The sequence below is a fragment of the Anneissia japonica genome, unplaced genomic scaffold (genome assembly GCF_011630105.1).
Source record: "Anneissia japonica isolate Jap-2015-1 unplaced genomic scaffold, ASM1163010v1 scaffold288239_len39897_cov113, whole genome shotgun sequence".
Taxonomy (NCBI): Eukaryota; Metazoa; Echinodermata; class Crinoidea; order Comatulida; family Comatulidae; genus Anneissia; species Anneissia japonica.
The window spans coordinates 1-27,136 of NW_022753296.1; the positions used below are offsets into that span (position 1 = coordinate 1).

The window sequence follows — 27,136 nt, forward strand, 5'->3', positions numbered from 1 at the left end:
AAAAAAAAAAAAAAAAAAGAAAAAAAAAAAGCTTGGTTTATACAGTAGTTTAGGTGATGCCAGTTAAATACACTCCATGATACAGATTGATGTTACAGTTGCCTTATTTATTGTTTTATAGTACAAATGCACAAAATTTACAGCATTCATTTTGAAAAGAAGCCTCTGTCTTTGCTTTGCAAAAGTAGTCTCGAAAAGAAGCCCATCTTGAAAAGAAGCCCATCCAAAGTTTGCAAAAAACGATCAGTCTTGTAAACACTTGTTCTCTCTTTGAACGTAACAAGTTGGTGTCCAAGGCTTTAAATCTACTGTATAGGTTGCCTGATTTTTATATTTATTTTACCTGTAAAAATGAATACCCTCTTTGCATGTTTTTCAACCAGGGGTGTAGACTGGTTTTGGCCTGGGGAGGGGGAATGCAAATAATTCTCTATTCCGATGAAATCTTATTTTTGTTTTCATAAAAAACAAAAATATTTTTGTTTTTCTTTAGTTGCACACTTCAGCACCCTACGGCCATGTGCATTGTGTGCCACGCCATGGCCTGTTTACAATGGAGGTTCAAAATTCAGTATATCAATACACAGTTAAAATTTTTTACATTTTCACTGGGCACAAGAAAGGAACCAATAGACAAGCAATGACTTTTATTTAAACAATAAATAAATGAAAATATATTTTAATGTGTTATTATTTAAGGTTGCCAGGTAGAACACCATTAGAAATGGCTAAGCTAAACGTAGAGCGTGATTTTATAGTGGTGGGAGTTCTGGAAGAGTTGGACGACACGTTTGCAGTCTTAGAAAAAATGCTACCACGTTTTTTTACTGGAGCAGTGGAGTATTTGAGATCTCCAGGTAAGTGAACAAAACTGACAAAAATAATATGTTAGGCTGGGCAAACACTGCACATGACCGTCGTCAGCTGACGCGATTTTATGAAGAACGTAACGTGACGACGTGCACCCAAACGATCGTTTTTAATGATGATCCGTTCAGACGACCACTGGCGTCGCGTCGTCTAGGGCTCACAGTGAGTGGCGTTTGATTCGTTGTGCAACAGTAATGCGACACAGCAAGTGCCCACCTTTAAAGATACACTGTTCCTCATTAGTACTAACTAAATCACTGTGATGATCAGGCCTATAACAGCGGGGATGGAGGGATCAGCAAAATCTGGATTGTTTGTCATTTATGCTGTATGTAATTGTGCTTTAAAGTCAGGTTTAGGAGGAAAAAAATGTTTTGATATGTTTTAGAACTGATTTTTCTAAGACAGAAAAAATTGTTTGCTGAAAATCTGGGGTGAATGAGATACAGATTTTTGAATATTTAAAAACTGGGGGAAAGAAGGTGTAACCGCTCTTTTTTACACCTTTTCTCCCTGTATTTTATATATTTATTAACCTTTCTTAATTCACCATTTCCCAGTTTTTCGTAAAACAACTTTTTTCTGTCTTAGAAAAATCATTCTACAACATGTATCAACATTTTTTCCCCTCCGGAATCTTTAATGCCTTTAATGTATTATACAATTTTTATTATATAATTTTGATTACCAAATCTTTAAGATACATCTTCTGCAGGCAACACTTTTACTCGTAATCGGTCAGCAACCGTAACCAAGCACAAGGAGGTACCGTCGGACGAAGTGAGAACAATACTTTTGAAGCAAATGTCGTTGGAGTATGAATTCTACTACTACATCAAGGACCGCTTTCAAAAACTCAAGATTCAACTTGGAATTGTTGATAGCAAACAACGATAAATTGCAGTCGAACCGTTATTTCCATGGCATCGAATTACAATCTGTGATGCATTTTTTCAACCTAAGGTCATACAATCGTGGTTGTAGCCATGTTTTGTCCAGGTGAACCTAGTTTGATAATTATACAATTACAAGTTTGGTTTTTCAAACTAAGATTGTCATAAACACTGTCACACGACCGCGTTCTGTGACGTAGCTTTGTACAACATAGGGTGGACTAATATCTGAGATGGTTTATCAAACCTGGATTGTAGCTGTAGTCTGCTATGTAGCTGTTATGACAGTCGCACTGCAACCTTTGACCTAGGTTTATCAAACTAAAATTTGTTATGTGGGTTTTTCAACTTAGCTTTGCTACTACCACTGGAACTACAATCTTTGTTATAAATAGAACACTGACAAAAGACAAATATAACAAATTTAAAACCACAAATTACTAGTACCAAGTACTAATCATTATACATATGCCTATCTAATGTTTTGCAATGTTAGAATTCTATAATATTGTCTTGATGATACTGTACAAAATTTTAAATGTGTGTACGTACGTACAGTATTTTCTCTTATTTAAGTCCTAGCTTATTCCAAATAGAATACAGTGTGCCCTCCAATTCAAAACCACTTTCGGGACCTGAAAATTTGGGGTGGTCTTGGGGTTGGTCGTCAGTTAGAGGGCTAGCTTTGTACCAAAAGGTTAAGATAGTTATTTGGTCTTTGGAAAAGTGGTCTCAGATTAGAGGGTGCACTGTATACTTCTTCTTGTGTAGCCCTTATTCGAGAGTGGAACTTTTGGAACCTTTATTAAGCCAAATAAAAAAATATATATTTTGTAGGCCACACCCGACCGACCCAAATTTTACAAAATTCTGGGTTGGCATTTTAGCTTTTTTTTTTCTTGACTACAATGAACAATATTCTTTTATGAGCATATAAGGCTGGAATAGCATTGGCCAGGCTTATTTTGCAGGATGGTATGCGATGCGAATACATAATTGTTGTATTATTTGTGTATTTTCTGCTTTTTAGGCATAAAGACATTTTTGTTGGCCTTAACAAATCACATTAAAGGTAAACAAAAAGTTATGTATTTCTTTACCCACCAAAATTTTATAGAGTTTTGAAATGTTAGTAAAAATAATAGAAAGAATTTTAACTTATTTGTATTTGAACTGTAATGTGTTTCCCGACACAATAGTTTGCAAAGTATAAAGCCGGGCTTTCATTGCATTGCACAACTGTCATATGTCATGGTGCTGCGTTCTCCATGGAATCGCGTCGACCGACTACCGCAGTGAGTACCCAGCTGAAGGTGTAAAGTACTCAGTGGTGGATCTAGGATTTAGCAATGAGTGGTGGATAATGTGAGGAGCACCAAGGGATGCACTTTAGAGGGGGGAGTGGTTTTGGGTGGGTATCCCTTCCCATTTGAGATTCCCACATGAAGCACACTCACATTTTTTTTCACGGTAACCGAAGGGGAGTGGCTAGCCACCCTGTTCACCCCCTTACATCCGACACTAGTACTGATGCTTTGAGTTTGTTAAAACATGGTGCTAAAAATATGTAAATATTTATTATTTATTATCTTCCTAATTAAAAAATGTTATGCTACATAAAGAGAGTATAATACAAAAGGACCAGTTATCATGTTTTCATATGGTGTGCTGACTAAAGTATTTAATTTTGTGGTGGGAAAAAGTATATAGACCTTGCTAACAATATTAATTTTACTTCAACGTTGTAATAACATGGCAGTTTACTGGGTTATTTCCTTTCGTATCTATAAAGTTGTGTTTTCTGGGGCTTCCAACCAGCAGATTCAGGAACCTTTTTCTCTGCACCCCCACCAGTGCTTTGCCCCTTGATCTCTGCCCAAAATTGAGGTTACGTCAGACACCTTCCCCATGAATGTCGGTTTTATGGGAAGGATGTAACTGCGAAATACATAACTGCGAAATACGTACTGTACTGTGTGTGGCCAGAGATTTAGGGAGAAGTGATTGGTATATTGAGTTTTTTATAGTTAATTAAAGAAAAGAAATTTTTATACTGAATTTTTAGTTACTTAGAGATAGCCAAGATATATTTACTGGACCAGATGTATAGATTTTAATTTATTGTAGGCCTAATATGTTAAAATGTTCGATTTTTGATCTGAATGTACTTAGTATTAATTTTATCAATGAAAGTGGATCCCAGTATTGTGCATATGTAGCAAATTCTACTAAGGTAGAACTTTTTTTATACCTTGTCAAGCGAACCCACCACTTGCCAAAGATGATGAATTCTAATAAAAATAAAGTTTCATTTTTGGCCAATTAGCACACCCGCTGCCACAAAAAACTTGAAAATTTCAGAAAAAATAAAGTTTTTCTTTCTTTTTATTACACCCGCCGCTGCTTTGAAATCTCAGAAAATAAGATATGTATTTTTCTTTATAATTTTATAAATTTAAAGAATTTAAGCATCTCATTACTACATGGTTTACTTTCAACAATAACATTTTATTATTATTTTCTCCTCCATCTGGATGTTTTTTGGCAAACACCATTTGCTAAATAAGAAAGCAAAATTTTATTTTTATTTTTTTCCGCCCTCCTCTGACAATCTTTAAAAAAATCAGTTTGCGAAACAGGGAATAAAAAATCTCGCCTAATCCGTCAGCCTATAAACCTTTCTGGAGCTCGTCGGATCAGTGAAAGGGATATGTGCATGTTGTCCCTCAAACATTGTTGTTTTGTCGGACCTAGCAACAACATCCGAGGGACGGGGAAACGTCCATCCTCCTGAGTATTAATTGTAGTGACCATTCTACAGTAAATGTACATAGATGCTGTATTTCGCATAGTATTACAGAGAACACATCTATCCTGTAGGCCTTGTTCTATTTTAATATGCAATTCTGTATTCAGTATTTAATATTTTTATTGCAGCAGTATTCAGTAAATTTTAAAATTTGATACTCATTCAACTGCAAATGGCCCGCCACTATATGAGTAAACTCCGCAAGGTGTATGGAGTGGAGTTGTTCTTAAGGTTTGTCTGTACAATCAAGTTTTCTGTGATAAATGTTTATGTACTTTAACCTGGACAATTATTTCTGAAGATTTATGTTGAGAATTCAAATGCTGTATTATTTATTTTTCATCTTAAAAATGTGGACTGTTTGTGAATTAAAATAAATTCATAATTACATTAATTGCAATTTGTCACATTGATTTTGTTCTTAAAATCCAGTTAATGTTAATACTGTAGTTAATTCTCAATGTAATACATTTGAATAATAATATTCAAAAGTTAGAACTAAAGAAGTCACATACATATTCAGCGTGAAAATCACGCATTTGGGATCAGTCTCACAGGATCTAAATCTCATGCTTAAATATAATGCCTGTTATAAAAATATATGTATGATTTGTGATCATTTGTAGCTCCTTCTATTTTAAAATTCTCTATGTTCTACAGTATTTAAAATATAATGGTAACATCATGTTCACCAACAAGCTGCACTATAAACACTGTAGATACAGTATGTTGTTTTACAAAGCACTGTCGGAAAGATCAAAGGCCGCGTACAGTGTAAAAATAAATTGTGTGGAGATGACTTGAAATGCATGCATTCTCAAGTAAAAAGGAAAAATGTAGATCCTGAATGCATTTTCGAGCAATTAGGAAATAAAATTTCCAGGTAGGGAGGTTTGAATTTTTAAGTCTCGTGCCTGCAAAAACACAAATTAGTGCATCATGAAGTATATTGGGCTTCCGTATGAAAAGTACAATACAAGATTCAAAAGAAATGCCATCATTCAAAATGTCTTCTCAAGTCGATGATAAATCGAACAATTATCTTCTTAAACGAAGATAATAAAGTAGCAGAAATCGCAATATAGTTGTGTTTGTGTGATGATTCAGCTGTACAGTAAAATGAAATAAAGAAATGATTTCTGTGGTTTCCAATTTGTACCGGTGTTGTGGTAAAACCAAAAAAAAAAAAAAAAAAAACACTTAAGAATTCTTTCAATATGTTTAATAGGATCAAATACATTATCAACTTCCAATGTGACATACATTGTAAACAATTTTCAAAAATTCTTTCTACAGAAATCCTCAAATTGAATACCAGTCAATATTCAAAGCTTATTTTAAAAATACAGGAATGCTATTTATTTATTTAATACCATATTTCAAGAGGGTGACCCATCCAGCATTGCTGCTCATTAGGGGCTCTCAACTCAAATAATACATGAGGTAAAAAACAAGAATCACTTAATTACAAATTTATTTATTTATTTTTAAATCATTATTAGTCGTTAATCAGAATATATTAAATTAAAGTAACTTGAATAAAAATAATGTAAATAGTAATGACGAGTATCTACATATGCATTTGAATGTGTTCCGGGTATTCTTTTGAATCTCAAACCAGTGCAGGGGCAGCACCAGCAAAGGGTTCAAGGAGCAACAGAAAACAAATCGGGGAGGAAGCCAAAAATGTCAGGGAACACTGCTTTGAAAAATCAATTCTTTTGCCTGATAGTGCAATTTCCAAACATCTAGTTTACTATTCTTAAAGTTTGTTCCAGTCATGGTGGATCTTAGATGGGTATCTTGGACTTCTCATAGAGGAGCCTGGTCTGCTGCAAGGGACTTCGGAACCTTAGTTGGGGAATCTTTGGCGTCACCAGTTCAAATAAATAAATAGAGCTAAATGGCAGAAATTGGTTAAAAAATTTGCAGCCACTGACGATATTAAATAAGCTAAATGAATTGACTGATATGCATATTTAAAATTTGCACTATACAGTAAAAGCATATTTATAATCTAGCCTAGCCTGTACTTTATACAGTATAAGGAATATGTAAACCAATTGTGTACCTCATCATTTAAAAAAATTATTTTTAACTTTCCACCAAATCAGAGAAGCCCATGATTTAATTCTGAATACTCTGCAGCAGGAATATAATTTTGGTTCCCAAGTATGTACTTGTTAAACTCTTGTCATACACAAGAGATAAGCTTGGTTTCCATAAAAATCAGTGACTCCTTTGGCGACGCAGTACAAGGTTTGATGCGAGAATGCTGTAGCGACTGTGTTGATTCTATGGAAACCAGACTTAACATGCTTAAACATCACCCATACGTAAGCTTTCGAAAACACCCATCATAGTAAAAGCTTGGTTATCACCTTCGGTCTCGATGACTCCTGGAATCGTACTTATTTCTATCTCTTTCTCTATCACGTTTTTGGTGTCTGTCGCGACTTCTACTTCGATCTCTTTCATGTCTTTGGTGCCTGTCACGATCCCTGCTTCTTTCTCTTTCATATCTTTGTTGTCTGTCACGACTCCTGCTTCTTTCTCTTTCATATCTTTGTTGTCTGTCACGACTCCTGCTTCTTTCTCTTTCATATCTTTGGTGCCTGTCACGACTCATGCTTCTCTCTCTTTCGCGATTTTGGTGTCTGGCACTTTCTCTGTCGTTTTTGTGGTGTGTTTCATGACTTGGGCTCCTTTTTCTATTTCGATGATCTTTTCCATCTTTGTTTCTTCCTTTTTCTCTATCTTTCCTCCTATCATGATCAAACTCTTCATCTCTTTTCCTTCTGGACACCTCCCTCTCCTCCTGATCTTTTTTTGACATCTTCTTCTTGTCTTTTCTTTTAAATTCCTCCTCACTGTCTGATGAATCATCTTTCTTTCTGTGTTTCTTCTTTTTCCTCTTCTTCGAATGCCTGTCATCTTCTGATGAACTGGATGATGATGATAGTGATGATGAGCTGCTGGAGTCACTTGATTCCTGGTTTCTTGATGATGTCTGGAAAGTTAAAAGTAGAGTAATCAAACCTTAAGAATGAGCGAATTCACCATCATTTTTATCACTTCTATTCCAGGTAGTGACTGAAAATGAATTGAAACAGCAGATTCTGTTGTCACCAAGCTAATTTCTTTCATATTCTCAGAAATAAATTATTAAATTCAAAAAATTCAGTTGAGAAAACAATTCTGATAGACCTCTTTTGTTGGTTGATTATACCATTAATAATTGATTACTGTAGTTTAAAAATGACTGTGTTGATTTTTGTTGTTTAAGCAAGCTTGCTGCCAACAGCAATAAAAGGTTTTAATTATTTTAATTGTATTGTCTATTCTCACTGATTTTACACAGTTTATCAGTACAGTATTTTTTTTATGCCAGTTGAATTTCACTATATGATGCAGTCAATTGTATAATTTTTGAAATAAAATGATTATTATAATCAAACATTTCATCAGTTGAAGGCAACAAATCAACTCAATCAATCCTTCAATAAATTTTTATAAAGACAAATTTGGAATTGAAATATAATATTTTTGTCTTTAGTTGTCTTCTTTTGCAACCAAAGAAGGTTCATTTTTAAACATATAATTAATGTTTGAGTGCAATTGGAAGAATATTATCATTTGTTGAAAGACTGACTGTTCCACTCAATGAGGCCGAGAAAGTTGAATGGAACAGTCAAGTGTTCATCTCATAAAAATATTCTTTCCATTGCGCAAATAAAAAAAAATAATTTGCTTTATAACACACCTAAAATAGATTCTTGTCATTTTATGTTATGAAAAAAACAGAATTAAGTCTACCTATTTTCTAAATGGAACAGCCCATCTTCTTTCAACTAATGAAAAGATTGTAGAACTAACTTTTCATGATGAGTGACGAATGGTGTAAATAACCAATGTCACATAACATGAAATCCACCAATAAAATGACAAGGATCTATTTTAAGGTGTGTTATATAACAAATAATAATAATGATATTATTTATTATTATACTCCTCCTCGTGAGTTGAATCATTGCTCAAAGAATATAATAAACAATTAAAAAAAATTGGTTAGTACCATTTGTTTTCGCATCTGATTACTTTCTCTGTGTTGATTTGAAGTCCTCTGTTCACTCTTATCTTTGGATGGATTCGGGAACCTTCCACCAACTGCAAAGACAAAAAAAACCCAAATTAATTAGTGATTATTCTCTCAAAAATTATGTTATTCTTTATTATAAATATTTTCATTTTGTTCACTAAGGATAATCAACAGGCAGTAGGCCTATACCTGTAACTCAAGGCTGGCAATACGTTAAGTGTGACTGCACCCAGAAAAAACCGGACCCGGGTGAGTGGTCATGCGGACTTGAACAGAACTCAGATGAAAAGTGTTATTTGACACTTAAAAGACATGATGAACCCTATGAAGTGACAATCAAATTTCATTTTAACAACCAACCAATAGGAGTAGGGCATGCTTGTTAGACAAAAACACATGCTGTCCCAAAATATATTCAGGCACAGTACAATAACACATGTACAAAAAATATAAACAATCTTTGGCAACACTAGTGGCAGGTGAAGTCAAACAAGCATTGACCCATGTCGTCCCACATCACGATGAGGTCGTAGTACTAAAAACAAATATGTTGCTGATCCCCAGTTATTGTGATTGCCAATGCCTAACATTTAAAAGCACAATGAACCTTTTGAAGTGACAACCAAACTTAACAACCAACCAATCATAGCAGGGCCAGGAATACATGCTTTTCTGACAAAAACAAATGCTGAACCACGAACGCAGGTTGCTTATATATGTTTATGCTATTGGTTTGTGGGCCCTTAGCCAGAGTAGGGAAGGACCTTAGCAGAATTGTCAACTTTGGGCCATTCTAAACCAAGGATTCAATTCCTGGGCATATATGCGGACACTTGGTGTGGACCCCCTGTCTGACTTGTTGGATCCCCTCTCAGCAAGCCTCTGTAGCCACCATTGTGAACAATGTGTAAATCAATAATAGTCTTGGGGCTATTCAAACCTTCATTAGGACGAGTAAAATAAGAACAAGTAAAACCGGTAACTTGTGTAATGTCTTTCCTTCATCCAAGGTCACACACAAGTTTTTCAGCAATATTTTTGTCGTTACTGTCTAAACCTGACATAATTCCAAGAAGTTCATTTCCTTTTGTTTTTTTTTTAACCAGGATTGATGGGTGCATTCATCCATGTAATAACTCGTGTAAAATAGAAGAATGGCTACTATAAATACTTAATGAAGGTGTCATAAGTACAATGCAAGTAATACCAAAACAGGTTACCAAATGCATGTAAAGTTCAAAGAAACAGGAAATATAACATTCACATTTGAATTATAAATACTAACAGGAAATATATAGCTTTAAAAGGAGTACCAAAACAGTCTTTGCCCAGTAACTGAGTGGTGACAAGCTTCAGAAAACGCATTTCTACACAAATATGTTGTGGTAGAAGTGTACAGAATTTCAGTTTTCATTGTTTATATACAGTTTGGATATGTTGTACAGTGTTGGAATCATATGCTTATCCTTGGTTCTTCCAGCACAGGGCACTCCATCCTTTGGTATGGTTTCTAGTGGATCTGCTATAATACAAGAAAGTGGAAGTGTTGCTGATCTTAACTGTCGAGTGGTGAACCTGACTGATGACTACTCAATCTCTTGGTACAGAGAAACAATAACTGGTGATAGGACAGTTATTTACAGGGATGGTATGCTGATAAATAATGACCTAGGTAGAGAGGCAGAAGCTTACGGACTCCGCAATGAAAGTGATGTAAGAATAACACAGGTGAAAGGTCATGATCTTGGTGGTCTGCTTAATGGTAACATTTACACCTGTGAAGTAACTCTTAAGAGCACAGGTGAGGCAGTGCTGGTATCAAGTGGTCTCATCCTGGTAGCTCACTATTCCCCATCATCTTTGTATCCAATCTGTGAATCATGTGAATTTTCATCTAATTTGACTGGTTCAAAAGTCACTATCTCTTGTTACTCTGAACTTGGTAATCCACATGTCCAACTACAATGGTTAAGGAATGGAGAAGAAATTGAAAACCTAAAAACAATCACAATTTATTCTTACATATACTTGAATTATACATTTATTCTTGAAGCAGATGACTTAGGAAGTAACTTTAATTGTACTAATGGAATACAAAGCTGCAATTTAGCATCTGACCAAGTAAGTGCAGAAGGTTGTCCAACAACGCCTCTTGACGCTGGTATGCATCAATCATCTACCACTGTTACTGTCCTTCCAACTGATACAGAGGTTCAACCTGCATCTGATAAAATAGGACTACAAACTGTGGTGGGGGCTAGCATTGGAGCTGTTTTATTCTTAGCCTTCTGCTTATTTATTGGTGTATGTTTCTACAGAAGAAACAAAAAACAAGTAGAAACTAACACGTATCGACATTCTACAGATGAGGGAGTTGCAAACAACCAAGAGAAAAACACCAGAAGTGAATTTACAATTGAAAATGCATCATATAATGAATATGCCCAAGCTACAAAGCAACCAAATTACCAATACCAACAGGATTATGCAAATCTGCCTCGTTCGGCTACAAAGCCTTCAAATGAATATATGAACAGGGATTCTGCCGAATCTGAGACCATTGACAACTTTATTTATTATGAGATATGATTGTGAGTTAGAAATTGTTGAAAATGCCACACCATATGAAAGAAACTGTTCTTAATGACTGGATGATGTTTGGAATGGAATGTTCAAGGCAGTGGCAAATGCCTATTAGGCCAAAAAAAAAATTGTTTGTTTGCCCTCCCCTAGCTCACTGAAAAATAGGGGCAGTGTTTCAAATTTTTTTATTTTTTTTCGATTGTTTGTTTACAAATTTAAGAAAGTGGTCTTTATTTTGCTCCATTTTGCACATGAAAGTTGTCTAAATTTGGTGTCTGATGTAAGGTATCGCCATTCTACAGTAGGCCTAAATTTATTACAATATTTTATTTATATTTATTTATTCTGGTATATGGTAAAATACAAAAAATAGAACCAGTCTGAAATTATTGTAGTACAAAAATTCAAGATTACAAACAACAAAAAATTCAAATACATTCAAAATCCCCACATATATCTCATATATATTGATTATGGGTTATTTTCATTGAGTCTGATGAATCCTTTGAAAAACAAATACTGTAGTGAGACAGGCATATTGCAATAATTTTGAATTGAATTTTGGTGACAGGAAAAAAAAAACTTTCTGTGCCCACTCCTATACAATTTTCAGCATTAATTAAAGGGCAAACAAACAATTTTTTGGGCCTTATACTATATCTACCCAGAATCAAATATCGCATGCCTGGCAATGTGAACCGTATCCAAACTATATAATTTAAACAGACAAACACCCTTCTATACAAAATAGATGTAATACCTACAATTAACATTTTTTTATCAGTTGAGGCCCTATCTTTGAAACCACCAGTTTTGTTAGAATAAATGTTCTGTAAATTACAACTTGCTTAGTTAGATTTATTATCATATAAATTAGATTAGCTTTTATATTTCAAGTCCCTATAACATATAGGTCAGACAGGACATGGTTTTGAGTGACCACATTAGTTGCCACTGATGTCTTACTTTTTCTACTATTTTCTCTATAATTATACCAAAGTATTATACTGCCCTCTGAGTTGGGTGTAAAATATTACAGTATTCATTATTAAATATGAATATTTTTATGTTTTCTTCTCTTGATATGCAATACTGTATAGTTTTTAATAAATTATAATTACAATTAACTTGGAGTTATATTTATTTCATGAATATAATGTTTCTATCTATTTGTACATATTTTTGTTTTTGTATTTTCTCCTGTCCATGAATATGAAGTTTTTTAAAAACAAAATAAAGGAAATGAAATGCAATAAAATAAGCAGTGTATAAGGATGTGAATTGTGTGAAAAGGGAAATACTAAAGCAGCTCAGAATTAAAAAAAAATCTATTCAAGGAAGATCATTTGTACTAAAAGATTACAGAATGCAGTGGCTAGAGTGGCTATAATAATATTTGTTAAAGGAGTCATAGGTACAATGCAAATAATAAAAACAAATGTAACCGACTATGTACATTTCAAAGAAGCAGGAAATATAACATTCACAATTTAATTATAACACAGGAATTATATAGCTTTAAAACTAGTACCAAAACACTGTTAGCTCAATAACTGAGTGGTGATAAGCTTCAGAAAACTGATTGCTGCACAAAAAGCTTCGGACAACTGATTTCTACACAAAAATGTTGTGATAGAAGTATACAGAATTTAAGTTTTCATTGTTTATATACAGTTTGGATATGTTGTACAGTATTGGAATTATATGCTTAGTCCTGGTTCTTTCTGCACAGGGCACTCCATCCTTTGGTCGTGTTTCTATTGGATCTGCTATAATACATGAAGGACGTGTTGTTGATCTTAACTGTCCAGTGGTGAACCTAACTGATGACTACTCAATCTCTTGGTATAGAGAAACAATAACCGGTGATAGGACAGTTATTTACAGAGATGGTATGCTGATAAATAATGACCTAGGAAGAGAGGCAGAAGCTTACATACTCGACAGCACAAGTGATGTAAGAATAACACAGGTGAGAGGTCATGATCTTGGTGGTCTGCTTAATGGTAACATTTACACCTGTGAAGTAACTCTTAAGAGCACAGGTGAGGCAGTGCTAGTATCAAGTGGTTTCATCCTGGTAGCTCACTATTCTCCATCTTCTTTGTATCCAATCTGTGAATCATGTGATTTTTCATCTGCATTAATTGGTTCAAATGTCACTCTCTCTTGTTACTCTGAACTTGGTAATCCATGGGTTCAACTACAATGGTCAAGGAATGGAGAAGAAATTGAAAACCTAATCCCAGTTACAACTTATTCTTACATATATTTAAATTATACATTTATTGTTGAAGCAGATGACTTAGAAAAAAACTTTTCTTGTACTAATGGAAAACAAAGCGGCAATTTAGCACCTGACCAAGCATGTATAGAAGAAAGCTCACCTACGATGCTTCTTGATGTGGAGACTACCATCTGTCAATCTTGTAACATTGGCGTTATTGTCCTATCTGTCATCATAGCAGTTCTGTTCCCACTTCTTGTCATTGAAACAGCTGTTAATATACATCTCTCCCGAAAATTGAACCAATGCACAAAGGCCACTAACAGCAGAGAAGTAACAACTACTCGTGTACCAGACCAAGTGCCCGACTACATTAACGTCCAACAATCGATTGATAACAGGGGTTTGCAAACATATGAAGACCTGAAGCCTGGAGAAGAAGCTAACTACAGCTCATTACAGAACCCTCAAGGCAAAGAGGACCCAGTTCCTGATTACATAAATGTCAAGCAATCTAATGCTATTCGTATGAATTAGTATTAACAAAGTTAAGGAGCTTAAACCTTCAATCATTTTTCCCATATACAGTTGAACTTGCCTATAAGTCAAATCAAAAATGCCATTCAAAAAGTGTGACTTAGATAAAATTTGACTTACAGATTGTAAATTAATGAAAAACACAACAATTTGGCATGTAAACTAAGTCGACTTATTTGACTTAGGCAAAGTTGACTTCAGGCAAGTTTAATCTGTTATTTAAATCCACACCAATTTCAACTAGCAAAATACTTTATCTAATATATTAGGCCAACTAATTTGTTATCTCTATTTTATTTTCTTAATACAGTACTGTATATTTGTGTTTCTAATAATAATTTCTTTTATACTAATTTTATTTACTTTTAAAAATTCTAATTGTAAACTTAAAATCAGGATTTTAAGATTTTAATTTTAGTTACTTCTCTTTTTGTTCTGGTACTGTAAATTTAATGTTTCAATGTCTTTTGCATCTGTATTTGATGATGGAATATAAGAGCAGTTTTCTGATTTGGTTTATACCTACTCCTTGCTCCTAGCAAGACTTTACTTTGCCAAATAAATATTATTATGTTTAATGATGAAGCGCAGCTCATTTCAGGAGAACAACCAATAACTGTAATGAACACAATGTTCCAATAAATCTACAGTATATGATTCAAATTTCCAAAGAAAACTATGAATTTTATAGTCAAATGACTAAAAGAGTTCACATAAAAAAATATTGAATCAGTTCTACTTTTGAAAAATAATGATATATACAGTAAATAGAGTTGTCTTTATGACAGGCAAAGAGTACACAACGCCTTTATAATTTAAATTCAGTTTGGTTGGTATATATTCTGGCTTTTTGGTGTAGTGAGTTGTAGATAGCTAAAGATATGGGCCTATAATTAAAATCATGCTAATGATATGAATGCTAATTTTTGTAGTTTATAGGTGTAAAAAGTATGCAATGCTAATGATTCTTGCTTGATATTTAAATAGTGTACATACAAAGGCTAGATTGGAATATTAGAAGATACTGTAGGATCAAAAGTAAATTTGTAAACTAACCAAGTACAGGATATCATACTTCTAGGCTGTAAGCTAACATAAATGTATCTGAAAAATATTATTTATAGATATCTGCATTAGTTTCTTGTTAAAAACAGATTACTTTAAGCTACTTTAACCAACTTTTTTCACAGTATCTATGCTTTATGTTCTTCCTTAGTATTATGTTCCATGGACAAACACCTTCTTTACAAACTAGATGTAAAACCCATAATCAATATTCTTTAACAGTTAATACCCTATCTTTGAAAACACTTACCACATTTTTGTTAGACTAAATGTCTTGTAAAATTAAAACCTCCTTAGATCTATTATTATATGAATTATATTACATTAACATTTAAAGTCCCATTAACACGTTGACTGCCAGACCTTTTTTTAAGGTTCTTTACCATGTGCCAAAACAAGTTTACATGTACAAACATGTTTTTTTAATAATTTATCTAGTCATATATTATTAAAATGATGTGTCTAATAAATTGGCAGGAAAATATTAGGGGGCGAGCATACTCGTCGACAGCACTGTGGTATAACGTTTTATTGACTATGCCAAGTGTGAGTTATCTTGTCTGCTTTTTGCATGGGTTGGTATATGTTGAAAGGGTGTCCCTATTGTGCCACTCAAGTGTACTATTGGCAACATACTGTAACACAACAAACATACATACTGTACGTCATTTGTACGTTATCGTCTAGGTGTATCTTCCCTGAACTACCAGCCGTTAAGTCTGTGGCTCTACAATGTATAACAAAGAAGTTTTGACGATTTTGACGAAGTATACTCATCCCTGGCGCCCTCAGCAACACCCTGTGGGTAAGTATACTCGTCGCTGGCAGCCAACGTGTTAACATAGGTCAGACAGGACCCTGACTTTCATGACCACGTTCATTGCCACTGATGTCTTACTTTTTCTATTATTTACTCTTTTGCTCCACACTTATAATAAAGTATTATATTTTGCCTTCTGAGTTGGGTGAATAACATTACAATATTCATTAACAAATATGAAAATTAATACACATCACTGTATAGTTTTAAATAAATTCTAATTACTATTTACTTGATGTTCTATTTATTTCATGAAAATGTTTCTGCGCCTATTGTATTTTTGTCTCTGTATTTTCTCCTGTCCAAGTTTTCCGAAGATAAAAATAAAGGAAATGAAATGCAATAAAATAAGCAATGTATAAGGATATGAATTGTGTGAAAAAGGAAATACTAAAGCAGCTGAGAATTGTAAAGAAAAATCTATTCAAGGAAGATTATTTATACTAAAAGATTAAAGAATGAAGCAGCTAGAGCAGCTATAATAATATTTGTTGAAGGAGTCATAGGTACAATGCAAATAATAAAAAAAAAAGTAACCAACTATGTATGTACATTTCAAAGAAGCAGGAAACATCCACAATTTAATTATAACAGGAATTATATATCTTTAAAACTAGTACCAAAACACTGTTAGCTCAAAAACTGAGTGGTGATAAGCTTCAGAAAATTGATTGCTATACAAAAATTCTAAGATATAATGTATTAAGCATATAATAGAGGTTTACTGTTTTCATTGATTTTACAAAGTTTGGATTCTAGATGTTGTACAGTATTGGAGTCATATGCCTATTAGCACTTGCTCTTCCTGCAAAGGGCACTCCATCATCTGATAGTGTTTCTTTCGGATATAGTGCAATAATAAGCGAAGGAAGTGATGCTGATCTTAACTGTCCAGTGGTGAACCTGACTGATGACTACTCAATCTCTTGGTATAGAGAAAAAATAACTGGTGATAGGACAGTTATTTACAGAGATGGTACGCTGATAAGTAATGACCTAGGAAGAGAGGCAGAAGCTTACACACTCGACAGTATGAAAGATGTAAGAATAACACAGGTGAGAGGTCGTGATCTTGGTCATCTGCTTAATGGTAACAATTATACCTGTGAAGTAATTCTTAAGAGCAAAGGTGAGGCAGTGCTAGTCTCAAGTGGTCTCATCCTGGTAGCTCTATATTCTCCATCCTCTTTGTATCCAATCTGTGAATCATGTGGCTTTTCATCAAATTTGACAGGATCAAGTGTCTCTATCTCTTGTTACTCTGAACTTGGTAATCCATGGGTCCAACTACAATGGTCAAGGAATGGAGAAGCAATTGAAAACCTAATGCCAGTTACAATATATTCTTACATATATTTGAATTATACATTTATTCTTGAAGCAGATGACTTAGAAAGTAACTTTTCTTGTACTAATGGAATACAAAGTTGCAATTTAACACCTGACCAAGGATGTATAGAAGAAAGCTCACCTACGATGCTTCTTGATGTGGAGACTAGCATGTGTCAATCTTCTAACAATGGCATTATTGTCCTATCTGTCATCATAGCAGTTCTGTTCCCACTTGTTGTCATTGAAACAGCTGTTATTATACATCTCTCAAGCAAATTGAACCAATGCACAAAGGCCACTAACAGCAGAGAAGTAACGACTACAGTACTTGTGTACCAGACCAAGTGCCCGACTACATTAACGTCCAACAATCGACTGATCACAGGGGTTTGGAAACATATGCAGACATGAATCCTAGAGAAGAAGCTAACTACAGCTCATTACAGAACCCTCAAGGCAAAGAGGACCCAGTTCCTGATTACATAAATGTCAAGCAATCTAATGCCATTCGTATGAATCAGTATTAACAAAGTTAGGGAGCTTAAACCTGCAATCATTTTTCCCATATACAGTTGAACTTGCCTGTCAAATCCAAAATGCCATTGAAAAATTGTTCGACTTAGATAAAATTTGACTTACATAATTATTGTAAATTAATGGAAAACACAACAATTTGGCATGTAAACTAAAGTCGATTTATTTGACTTAGGCAAAGTCGACTTCAGGCAAGTTTAATCTGTTATTTAAATCCACATCAATTTCAACTAGCAAAATACTTTATCTAATATATTAGGCCTACTAATTTGTTATCTCTATTTTTTTTCCTTAATACTGTATATTTGTGTTTCTAATAATAACTTCTTTTATACTAATTTTATTTATTTTTGAAAATTCTAATTGTAAACTTCAAATCAGGATTTTAAGATTTCAATTTTAGTTACTTCTCTTTTCGTTCTGGTACTGTAAATTTAATGTTTCAATGTCTTTTGCATCTGTATTTGATGATGGAATATAAGAGCAGTTTTCTGTTTTGGTTTATACCTACTCCTTGCTCCTAGCAAGACTTTACTTTGCCAAATAAATATTATTATTTTTAATGATGAAGCGCAGCTCATTTCAGGAGAACAACACCAATAACTGTAATGAACACCATGTTCCAACAAATCTACAGTATATGATTCAAATTTCCAAAGAAAACTATGAATTTTATAGTCAAATGACTAAAAGAGCTCACATAAAAAAATATTCGATCAGTTCTGCTTTTAAAAAATAATGATATATACAGTAAATAGAGTTGTCTTTATGACAGGCAAATAGAGTACACAACGCCTTTACAATTTAAATTTAGTTTGGATGGTATATATTCTGGCTTTTTGGTGTAGTGAGTTGTAGATAGCTAAATATATGGGCCTATAATTAAAATCATGCTAAGTAATATATTATGTATGCTAATTGCTGTAAAAAATATGCAATGCTGATGATTCTTGCTTGATATTTAAATACATACAAAGGCTGCAATGGAATATTAAGAAGATAGGATCAAAAGTCAATTATTAAACTAACCAAGTATAGGATCATACTTATAGGTTTTATTAGTCTAGGATATCTAGTGATTGTTAGCTAATATAAATGCATCTTTTAATAAGATATTTTTTATAGATACCTGCATTATTTTCTTGTTAAAAACAGATTAATTATAAGCTACTTTAACCAATTGTTTTCACAGTATCTATGGTCTACAGTATGTTCTTCCTTAGTATTATGTTCCATGGACAAACACCCTTTTCTACGAAATAAGTGTAAAACCTATAATCAACATTTTTTATTAGTTAATGCCCTAACTTTGAAAACCACTTACCAAATTTTTGTTACGACTATGTCTTGTAAAATTAAAACTTGCTTAGATCTATCATCATATGAATTACATTACATTAACATTTCTATTTAAATTCCCATTAACACGCTGACTGCTAAACCTTATTTTAAGGTTCTTTCCTGTGTGCCAAAACAAGTTTACATGTACAAACATACTTTTTAAATAATTTATCTAGCCATATGTTATCAAAATGATGTGTCTAATAAATTGGCGGGAAAATATTAGGGGGCAAGTATACTCGTCGACGGCACTGTGGTATAACGTTTTATTGACTATGCCAAGTGTAAGTTATCTTGTCTGCTTTTTGCATGGGTTGGTATATGTTCAAAGGATGTCCCTATTGTGCCACTCAAGTGTACTACCAGCAACATAACACAACAAACATACATAGGTCATTTGTACGTTATCGTCTAGGTGTATCTTCCCTGAACTACCAGCCGTTGAGTTTATGGCTCTACAATGTAAAACAAAGAAGTTTTGACGATTTTGATGAAGTATACTCATCCCCGGCGCCCTTAGCAACACCCTATGGGTGAGTATACGCGTCGCTAGCAGCCAACGTGTTAACATAGGTCAGACAGGACCCTGACTTTCATGACCACGTTCATTGCCACTGATGTCTTACTTTTTCAATTATTTGCTATTTTGATCTACACTTAAAATAAAGTATTATATTTTGCCTTCTGAGTTGGGTGAATAACATTACAATATTCATTAACAAATAAGAAAATTGATACACATCACTGTATAGTTTTAAATAAATTCTAATTACTATTTACTTGTAGTTCTATTTATTTCATGAATATGTTTGTGTCTATTGTATGTACTTTTGGTTCTGTATTTTCGCCAGTCCATGAATTTGAAGTTTTCTGAAGACAAAATAAAGGAAATGAAATGCAATAAAATAGCAATGTATAGCGCCAGTGTTGACACACTGTGATTTGATTAGGCGCCCTCTATGGGCGGTCTCTCGATACTCCATCTTGGATTGATCGGACCGTTGTTTTGTTGGCTGTAATAAAGCTTTGTTGTACACTACTGCTAGTGTGTCCGATTGTAGTCTTTGTACTGTGGTTGTTTCTTTTCCCCACTGGCGTAGGATATGAATTGTGTGAAAAGTGAATACTAAAGCAACTCAGAATTGTAAAGAAAAATCTATTCAAGGAAGATCATTTGTACTAAAAGACTAAAGAATGCTGTGCCTAGAGCTACTGTAAGTATAGTTGATGAAGGAGTCATAGGTACAATGCAAATAATACCAACAAAAGTAACCAACTATGAATGTAAATTTCAAAGAAGCAGGAAATATAACATTAACATTAATTATAAAATGCTAACAGGAAATATAGCTTTAAAACTAGTACCTAAACACTCTTATACCCATTTCACACTGATGCTATTTTGCAAAATATTAACAACTTGTAACAAGTTGTAACCAGTTTTGGATGAGTGTGAAAGCAAATCCTTGTAAAACTTTCCGAGATTTCACAGGAGTCCCCTGAGTTATCTCGGAACAAAAACAGACCATCGCGAGGCACGGTTTTTTCCCGAAATCTTCTGAGTTTCATATCCATATTTTGACCTTTTCGCGGGCTGTTTTTTTTTTTTGTTTAGTTCGAACGAATGGCGACAGCGATGGAAAACGTATCAACATTACTACCATTTGTTAATAGGCCTAGACCTAAAATCAAAAGGAATCTCGCTAAATTTCACATGTCTGATGTAGAAACAATCATGAGGCTTCGTAAAATACGCCGACAGCGAATCATTATGATGCTTGTCGCACTGATTGCCTCTAACAACAATGGTGAGCTACCGGCCGGCGGCACGGCTGCGCCTAGCTAGCCTGACTAGGCCTATCTTTCTCGCCAGCTCGACTACAGCAAGCGAGCTAGGAGTTGAATTCGTTTTACTCTCGGAAGGCTAAGGACCATGGAATAATTATAATCTTGTTAATTCGGTACCAGGCCTAGTTTAGTAGTTGATATGTAATTCAGACAACCTACAACTAGCCTGGCCTACTACTAGTACTACCCTACGCCTCTAGGCCTAGTCATTATTCTTCTGAGTTTTCCCGAGATTTCTCATGGTTTGAAAGTGCATGTGTGAAACGAACCAAAAATCTCGGAATATCAAACTTGTTACAACTTGTTAATAATTGTTAAAAGTTGTAATATTTTCTGCTAGTGTGAAATGGGTATTAGCCCAAAGCTTCGAAAAACTGATTTCAACACAAAAAATGATAGAATGTATGCATTACGGAATATTTTACGTATTACAATGTTTAAATATTATTATTATCTTTACGTTGTTAATTAATTATAATGATTTATTCCTGGACTGAACACAGTAGAATGGTGCAGAGGCAGGTGATGCCAGTTAACGATGGTTGTGGTCTTTCAAATTTTTGTTTAAATCCAGGAATGTATTACAAATAGTCAATTATTGTTTGAGATGCGATACAATATTTACAATACAAAAGATTTTTTATGGTGTCATTGCATGCACACCGACATGATTGTGATGATCTTTGAATCTCTTCTTAAATTACCGAAGGAACCGGGAAAGTTTGTGGTTGTCATCTTCTTTGTTTGTTGTCCAACTAAACTACCACATGATTATTAAAACTTGTTCCTATTTGAGCACGTTATTATTATTTATCTACGTGTGGTTACATCTTTCAAAAGACTAATAAGTCCGTCACTGCAAGGTTTACCTATACTGTACACCTATATAAAATTTATATTAAAATAAAAAACATAAATTTAAATATGGACATAGTAATCACTTTATTAAGAAGATTAACAATTTTCAATCTTGTAATCAACTTTATATAACTCGAGTTATGTATTGACCTAGGCTACAACGGCTAAATTGACAGGTATGCTTTCACCATTAAAGGCTTCTTATATAGAGAAGGAGCGAAGTTGAAATGCTCAGTGGTTAAGATGCTTGTCTTCTGATCCCAGGGTCCTGGGTTCAATTCCTGTCACAGCAGGAATTTTTCTCACGACTAAAACAACTCCACTCCCTTAGCCTCATAAAGAGACTTGGTTTATTAAGCATCATTCTCATCCTGTAAGTGGCGAGTGTACTTGCTGTTGGATGTAAAGGCAATAAAAAAAATAAAAAAAATTTGAATGACCTGTCCAAGCACGAGCTCCTGTAGACCAAACCCAGCAACATTTTGATTTTAATCATGCAGAAAATGTACTCATACTGCAATCAATAGGAACCAATAGCTCATTGTAGGACACTGACATCAGTAACCATATTGAATGCAATGTTACAACAAATCTACACACTGTCTAATAAACTTACATTTCTGGTTCTGGTTTAATTTAGCAACAGACTGGCTGAAATCAACGTGTATGCGTCTATCATCAATTAAAACATTGTCCATCTTGAAGTATGCTTGTTCACAATCTTCTACCTGAATCATTTTAACAAAGGAAGTATTGTTATTATTTATTTATTTTAACTGGTATTGGTACTGGTATGGCATTTATAATGCACCTCTTCCTTGCAGTTATAAAGCGCAGTTCTTTTCCCTGGTTATTAGGTCCACATGCGAAGTGTTACTGCTGGTAATCAGCACAGGAGCAGGCAACCCCACCAGGTACCCATTTATACTCTGGGTGGGGAAAAGCCTCTGTTTCTAAGTAAATACAGTACTGTAGTAGGTGGAGGGTCATACTGTAACATCAATCTGTATCATGGAAGGTATTTAACTGGCATTAAATCACCTAAACTACTGTATAAACCAAGCTTGTTTTTTTATTTATTTCGTTTTTTGAAATGTATGTTCTGTACTAGCTCGAAAAGAAGCCTATGTTATCTTGAAAGGAAGCCATGGGCTTCTTTTCGAGGCTAATTTTCTAAACTAAAGAGGGGGCTTCAATTGGAGATGGGCTTCATCTCGAGATTAAGCCCACTGGACTTCAATTCGAGGTTTTTACGGTATTTGTTTACATATATTTCAATCAAGTACCAGTAAGTGAATTAAATTCCTTATCCCTTTCCACTAGCTGGGAACCAGAGAATACAGAATGTAGTAAGTGATTCATATTCTCTGTTTCGCATGTGTATTATTGCATATATGGAGGCCTCACTCACCCTTTCGAATTCTATGAAAGCGTACTGCAATGATTCCTGTGTCTTCATATCCTTAATCACTTCACAACTGCAATGCACAATGGCTATTAGTTATGTACTTATAAATTAAAAGTATGGTAATAGAAAACTATATGATGCCATATCCATGGGTGCTAAATAATTCTGGTGCTTTCAATGAAAAAAAAAAAAATTCTTAGATGTGAATTTTTACGATCTTTTGGAAATAACTGTTTTTTCCGCCATTTTGAATAAATTAATTAGTAATATTAATTTTCCATTTTAGAGGAACTCATACACTTTACAAGAATATATAGTTTTGCTATAATTAGTTCAGTGGTTTAACCACAATATTTAATTTCCTGAAAAGTATCAAATTACATAAAAAATATCAGGCATGTAAAGGTTAATAATATAAAATATTCCAAATAATCATAATACAAATTATAAAAGAATAATGAAAATAATAATATATATATAATACAAAATAAGGAGAATATCTATAATAATAGTAATAGTAAAACTAAATTAAATTAAACACAATTAATCTTTACACTTAGTAATTTACCTATTAATTTGTCCAAATCTAGAGAATATAATCTGCAAATCATCGGATGTTGTGACAGGATTCAGTTTGCACACAAACAGCACATTCTCTGGAGGCTTTATATCAGCATCTGGAATATCCCCTACCTGGTATAAAATAAAATATTAAATAATTATAATAATCATTTTTAATGTAACACTGCAGTGGTAGCAGTGGTCTAATATTGTGGTCTGGTCAGCCAAGCTAAACCTATGTCCAGAATATCAAATTTTTTTCCACAAAAATTTGTTGTATGCCCATATATAGTTATGGTGTGCCTATATATGGCCATGATGTGTCTATATATGGTCATGATGTGATGTCATCATTAACATATTCAGGCATGTCACATGTTTTTTTTTGCACTGCATTTTTATATATGATGGGTGATACCAAAATTTGTGCTTCATTTTCATGCATTGAGGGCGCTAGCAACATTGTATTTTTGCAATTTAATAGGAAAATTTAAGGGAACAGTATTCATACCATCTCTAGAATTTGAGCATTGGCTTTAGCTTCCTTGGTCTCTCGTTCTTCCATCAATTGTTCTTCTGTTTTTTCTTTATCTTTATTAATATCTTAATCAGCTCAAATACGACCACTCTGAGAAGATAGAAAAGAAGACGTTAATTTGATGGTTTTGATAGTAATTTCATTAACAAAATATAAAATTACAAAACAATAATATTAACCAATAAATTTGGCATTTACAGTATGTATGGTGCCATGTTGTATGCCTATGCAATTTTATATATTCAAGAAAATACGTATGATGTCGTATTTTGACAAAAATTAGGTTTTAATGTTTCTGATATGTTTACTACATGAATTTAATAACAACAAAGATTCTGAGTTGATTTACAAACATTAAAAGTCTTTAAAGCAGATTTTGAATATTGGGAATATTCCTGGCCAGGCCAAAATTTTCAGCACAGGCCAAATACATTCACAATTGAATTTTAAAAATATAACAGCTACTCGAGATTTATACTCTGAGGGTCAATTCCTGTTTGTGTTACCCAGTAAAAACAGAGGCTGTGACCAGTACACCAGGGTAACCCCCTACATGCTAACAGGCACCTACTTCTAATTGGTCTTTTGTTGGCTCAGGTGACCTGTCAGGAACAACCAATCCCTCCGGATCATCGAATGGGTCATCAAGAATCACAATGTGGTTGATTCTGAAAACATAAATAATCATAGCATTCAGGATTCAGATACAATGACCTGGACTGAGTCGGTGATCATTTGAAACAAAAACATAAAATCTAACATAAAAGGTAAAAAAGCCATTGTTCATATAGAAAAAAAAAGAAATAAGATGAGATTTCACACTAGCACGATTAGATAATGATTTGTCTGTATACAATAAAAAAATAATTTCACAAATCAAATCATATGACCTCATCTTCATGGAAAAACCCTATAAAATCTTTATTAATACTACTGTACAATTTTATCATTTTTATGACGTCATTTGAGTTGTGAAAATATTTTGTTATTGTGTACATGATAAATCAGTTATTGAATCATGCTAGTGTGAAACCATCTTGTATTTCTTTTACTTTCTATAGACTGGGGACTTGTATAGTGCAAAATACATGGTATACGTGTGCTTACACAAAATCTAGACTACTAAAAGTCAGTGATAACTGAAACAAAAACATACTTCTATCTACTATCGAACCACTAATGACATGATAAAAAACACAGAATCATCAGTTTGTGAAATGAATTTATTGTTACATGCACTCCACTGAACAATTTTGGCAACTTGTGCGTTCCATAGAAGCATGCTACATCTGGGAGACCTTAGTATGTAAATGAGTATAAAACATTTTGAATAATGAATATAGCCAAATACAATACCATCCATGATTGCCCAGCTCCATTCATTTAACTTGTAGGGTTCCATTTTACTTACAGTACCTTATGTCTTGGTATGGTCGATGATTCTGGTCCGTAAACGATTCACTGATTTTCGTGAGAACATCAAATCCTTCGGAAACCTCTCCGAACACAGTGTCCAGGCTGTCGACATTCTCAGCAAGTGTGCAGAAGAACTAGTTAGAAAAATCGATAAACATTTGTTTGAAAAACAAAAATACAACAAGAGTTGACATGGAAATACTTGTGAACAGCGGTGGCACCAGAATGTTGCACACAGGTGGTCCAACAACTCTGACAGGGGATATTCAACCGGGGCGCCACCTAGAGCCTCGGTCAGGGTTCCAGAAATATAATCTGGTGAGGTTTATGGGGAGAAATTGTATAATTTATAATAATAACCACTTTCGGGACCTGAAAATTTGGGGTGGTCTTGGGGTTGGTCGTCAGTTAGAGGGCTAGCTTTGTATCAAAAGGTTGAAGATAGTTATTTGGTCTTTGGAAAAGTGGTCTCAAATTAGAGGGTGCCACTGTATACTTCTTCTGGTGTAGCCCTTATTTGAGAGTGGAACTTTTGGAACCTTTATTAAGCCAAATAAAAAAATATATATTTTGTTGGCCACACCCGACCGACCCAAATTTTACAAAATTCTGGGTTGGCATTTTAGCTTTTTCTTTTTCTTTACTACAATGAACAATATTCTTTTATGAGCATATAAGGCTGGAATAGCATTGGCCAGGCTTATTTTGCAGGATGGTACGCGATGCGAATACCTAATTGTTGTATTATTTGTGTATTTTCTGCTTTTTTAGGCATAAACTCATTTTTGTTGGCCTTATAACAAATCCACATTAAGGTAAACAAAAAGTTATGTATTTCTTTACCCACCAAAATTTTATAGAGTTTTGAAATGTTAGTAAAAATAATAGAAAGAATTTTAACTTATTTGTATTTGAACTGTAATGTGTTTCCCGACACAATAGTTTGCACAGTATAAAGCCGGGCTCTCATTGCATTGCACAACTGTCGTATGTCATGGTGTTGCATTCTCCATAGAATCGCGTCGGCCGACTACCACAGTGAGTACCCTGCTTAAGGTGTTAAGCACTCCGTGGTGGATCTAGGATTTAGCAATGAGTGGTGGATAATGCGAGAGGCACTAAGGGATGCACTTGGGAAGTGGGGGGGGGGGTGGTTTTGGTGGGGTATCCCCTCCCATTTGAGATTCCCACATGAAGCACACTCACAAGACAGTGACCATTTTTTTTCACGGTAACCGAAGGGGAGTGGCTAGCCACCCTGTTCACCTCCTTACATCCGCCACTAGTACTGATGCTTTGAGTTTGTTAAAACATGGTGCTAAAAATATGTAAATATTTATTATTTATTATCTTCCTAATTAAAAAATGTTATGCTACATAAAGAGAGTATAATACAA

General features: G+C 34.0%; 2 protein-coding genes across 3 annotated transcripts; one reads left to right on the forward strand and one right to left on the reverse strand.

The window, feature by feature from the left end:
- The first annotated feature begins 631 nt into the window (after window positions 1–631).
- LOC117122821 (uronyl 2-sulfotransferase-like) lies at window positions 632–2,044 on the forward strand. Of its 2 annotated transcripts, none has more exons than XM_033268579.1 (2): window positions 632–857; window positions 1,571–2,044. In XM_033268579.1, exons 1-2 carry the CDS (start codon window positions 683–685, stop codon window positions 1,765–1,767), a joined length of 372 nt encoding a protein of 123 aa, XP_033124470.1. In that variant the 5' UTR covers window positions 632–682; the 3' UTR covers window positions 1,768–2,044. The 2 variants fall into 2 exon arrangements, with proteins under 2 accessions (XP_033124470.1, XP_033124471.1); XM_033268580.1 differs by having other exon boundaries at window positions 679–857; window positions 1,586–2,044.
- A 4,527-nt stretch (window positions 2,045–6,571) lies between these two features.
- Window positions 6,572–26,360, reverse strand: LOC117122819 (peptidyl-prolyl cis-trans isomerase-like 4). Its single transcript, XM_033268576.1, is given in 9 exon segments — window positions 6,572–7,582; window positions 8,648–8,739; window positions 22,433–22,544; window positions 23,228–23,294; window positions 23,793–23,917; window positions 24,297–24,413; window positions 24,895–24,991; window positions 25,740–25,873; window positions 26,343–26,360. Coding segments are annotated over 9 exon segments (1,395 nt in total). The 3' UTR covers window positions 6,572–6,949.
- Window positions 26,361–27,136: the final 776 nt, after the last annotated feature.

Coding starts and splice junctions, on each gene's coding strand:
- LOC117122821 (XM_033268579.1), top strand. CDS start 683: ATGTGTTATTATTTAAGGTTGCCAGGTAGAACACCATTAGAAATGGCT. Junction 858..1,570: donor GGAGTATTTGAGATCTCCAG/GTAAGTGAACAA, acceptor CAAATCTTTAAG/ATACATCTTCTGCAGGCAAC.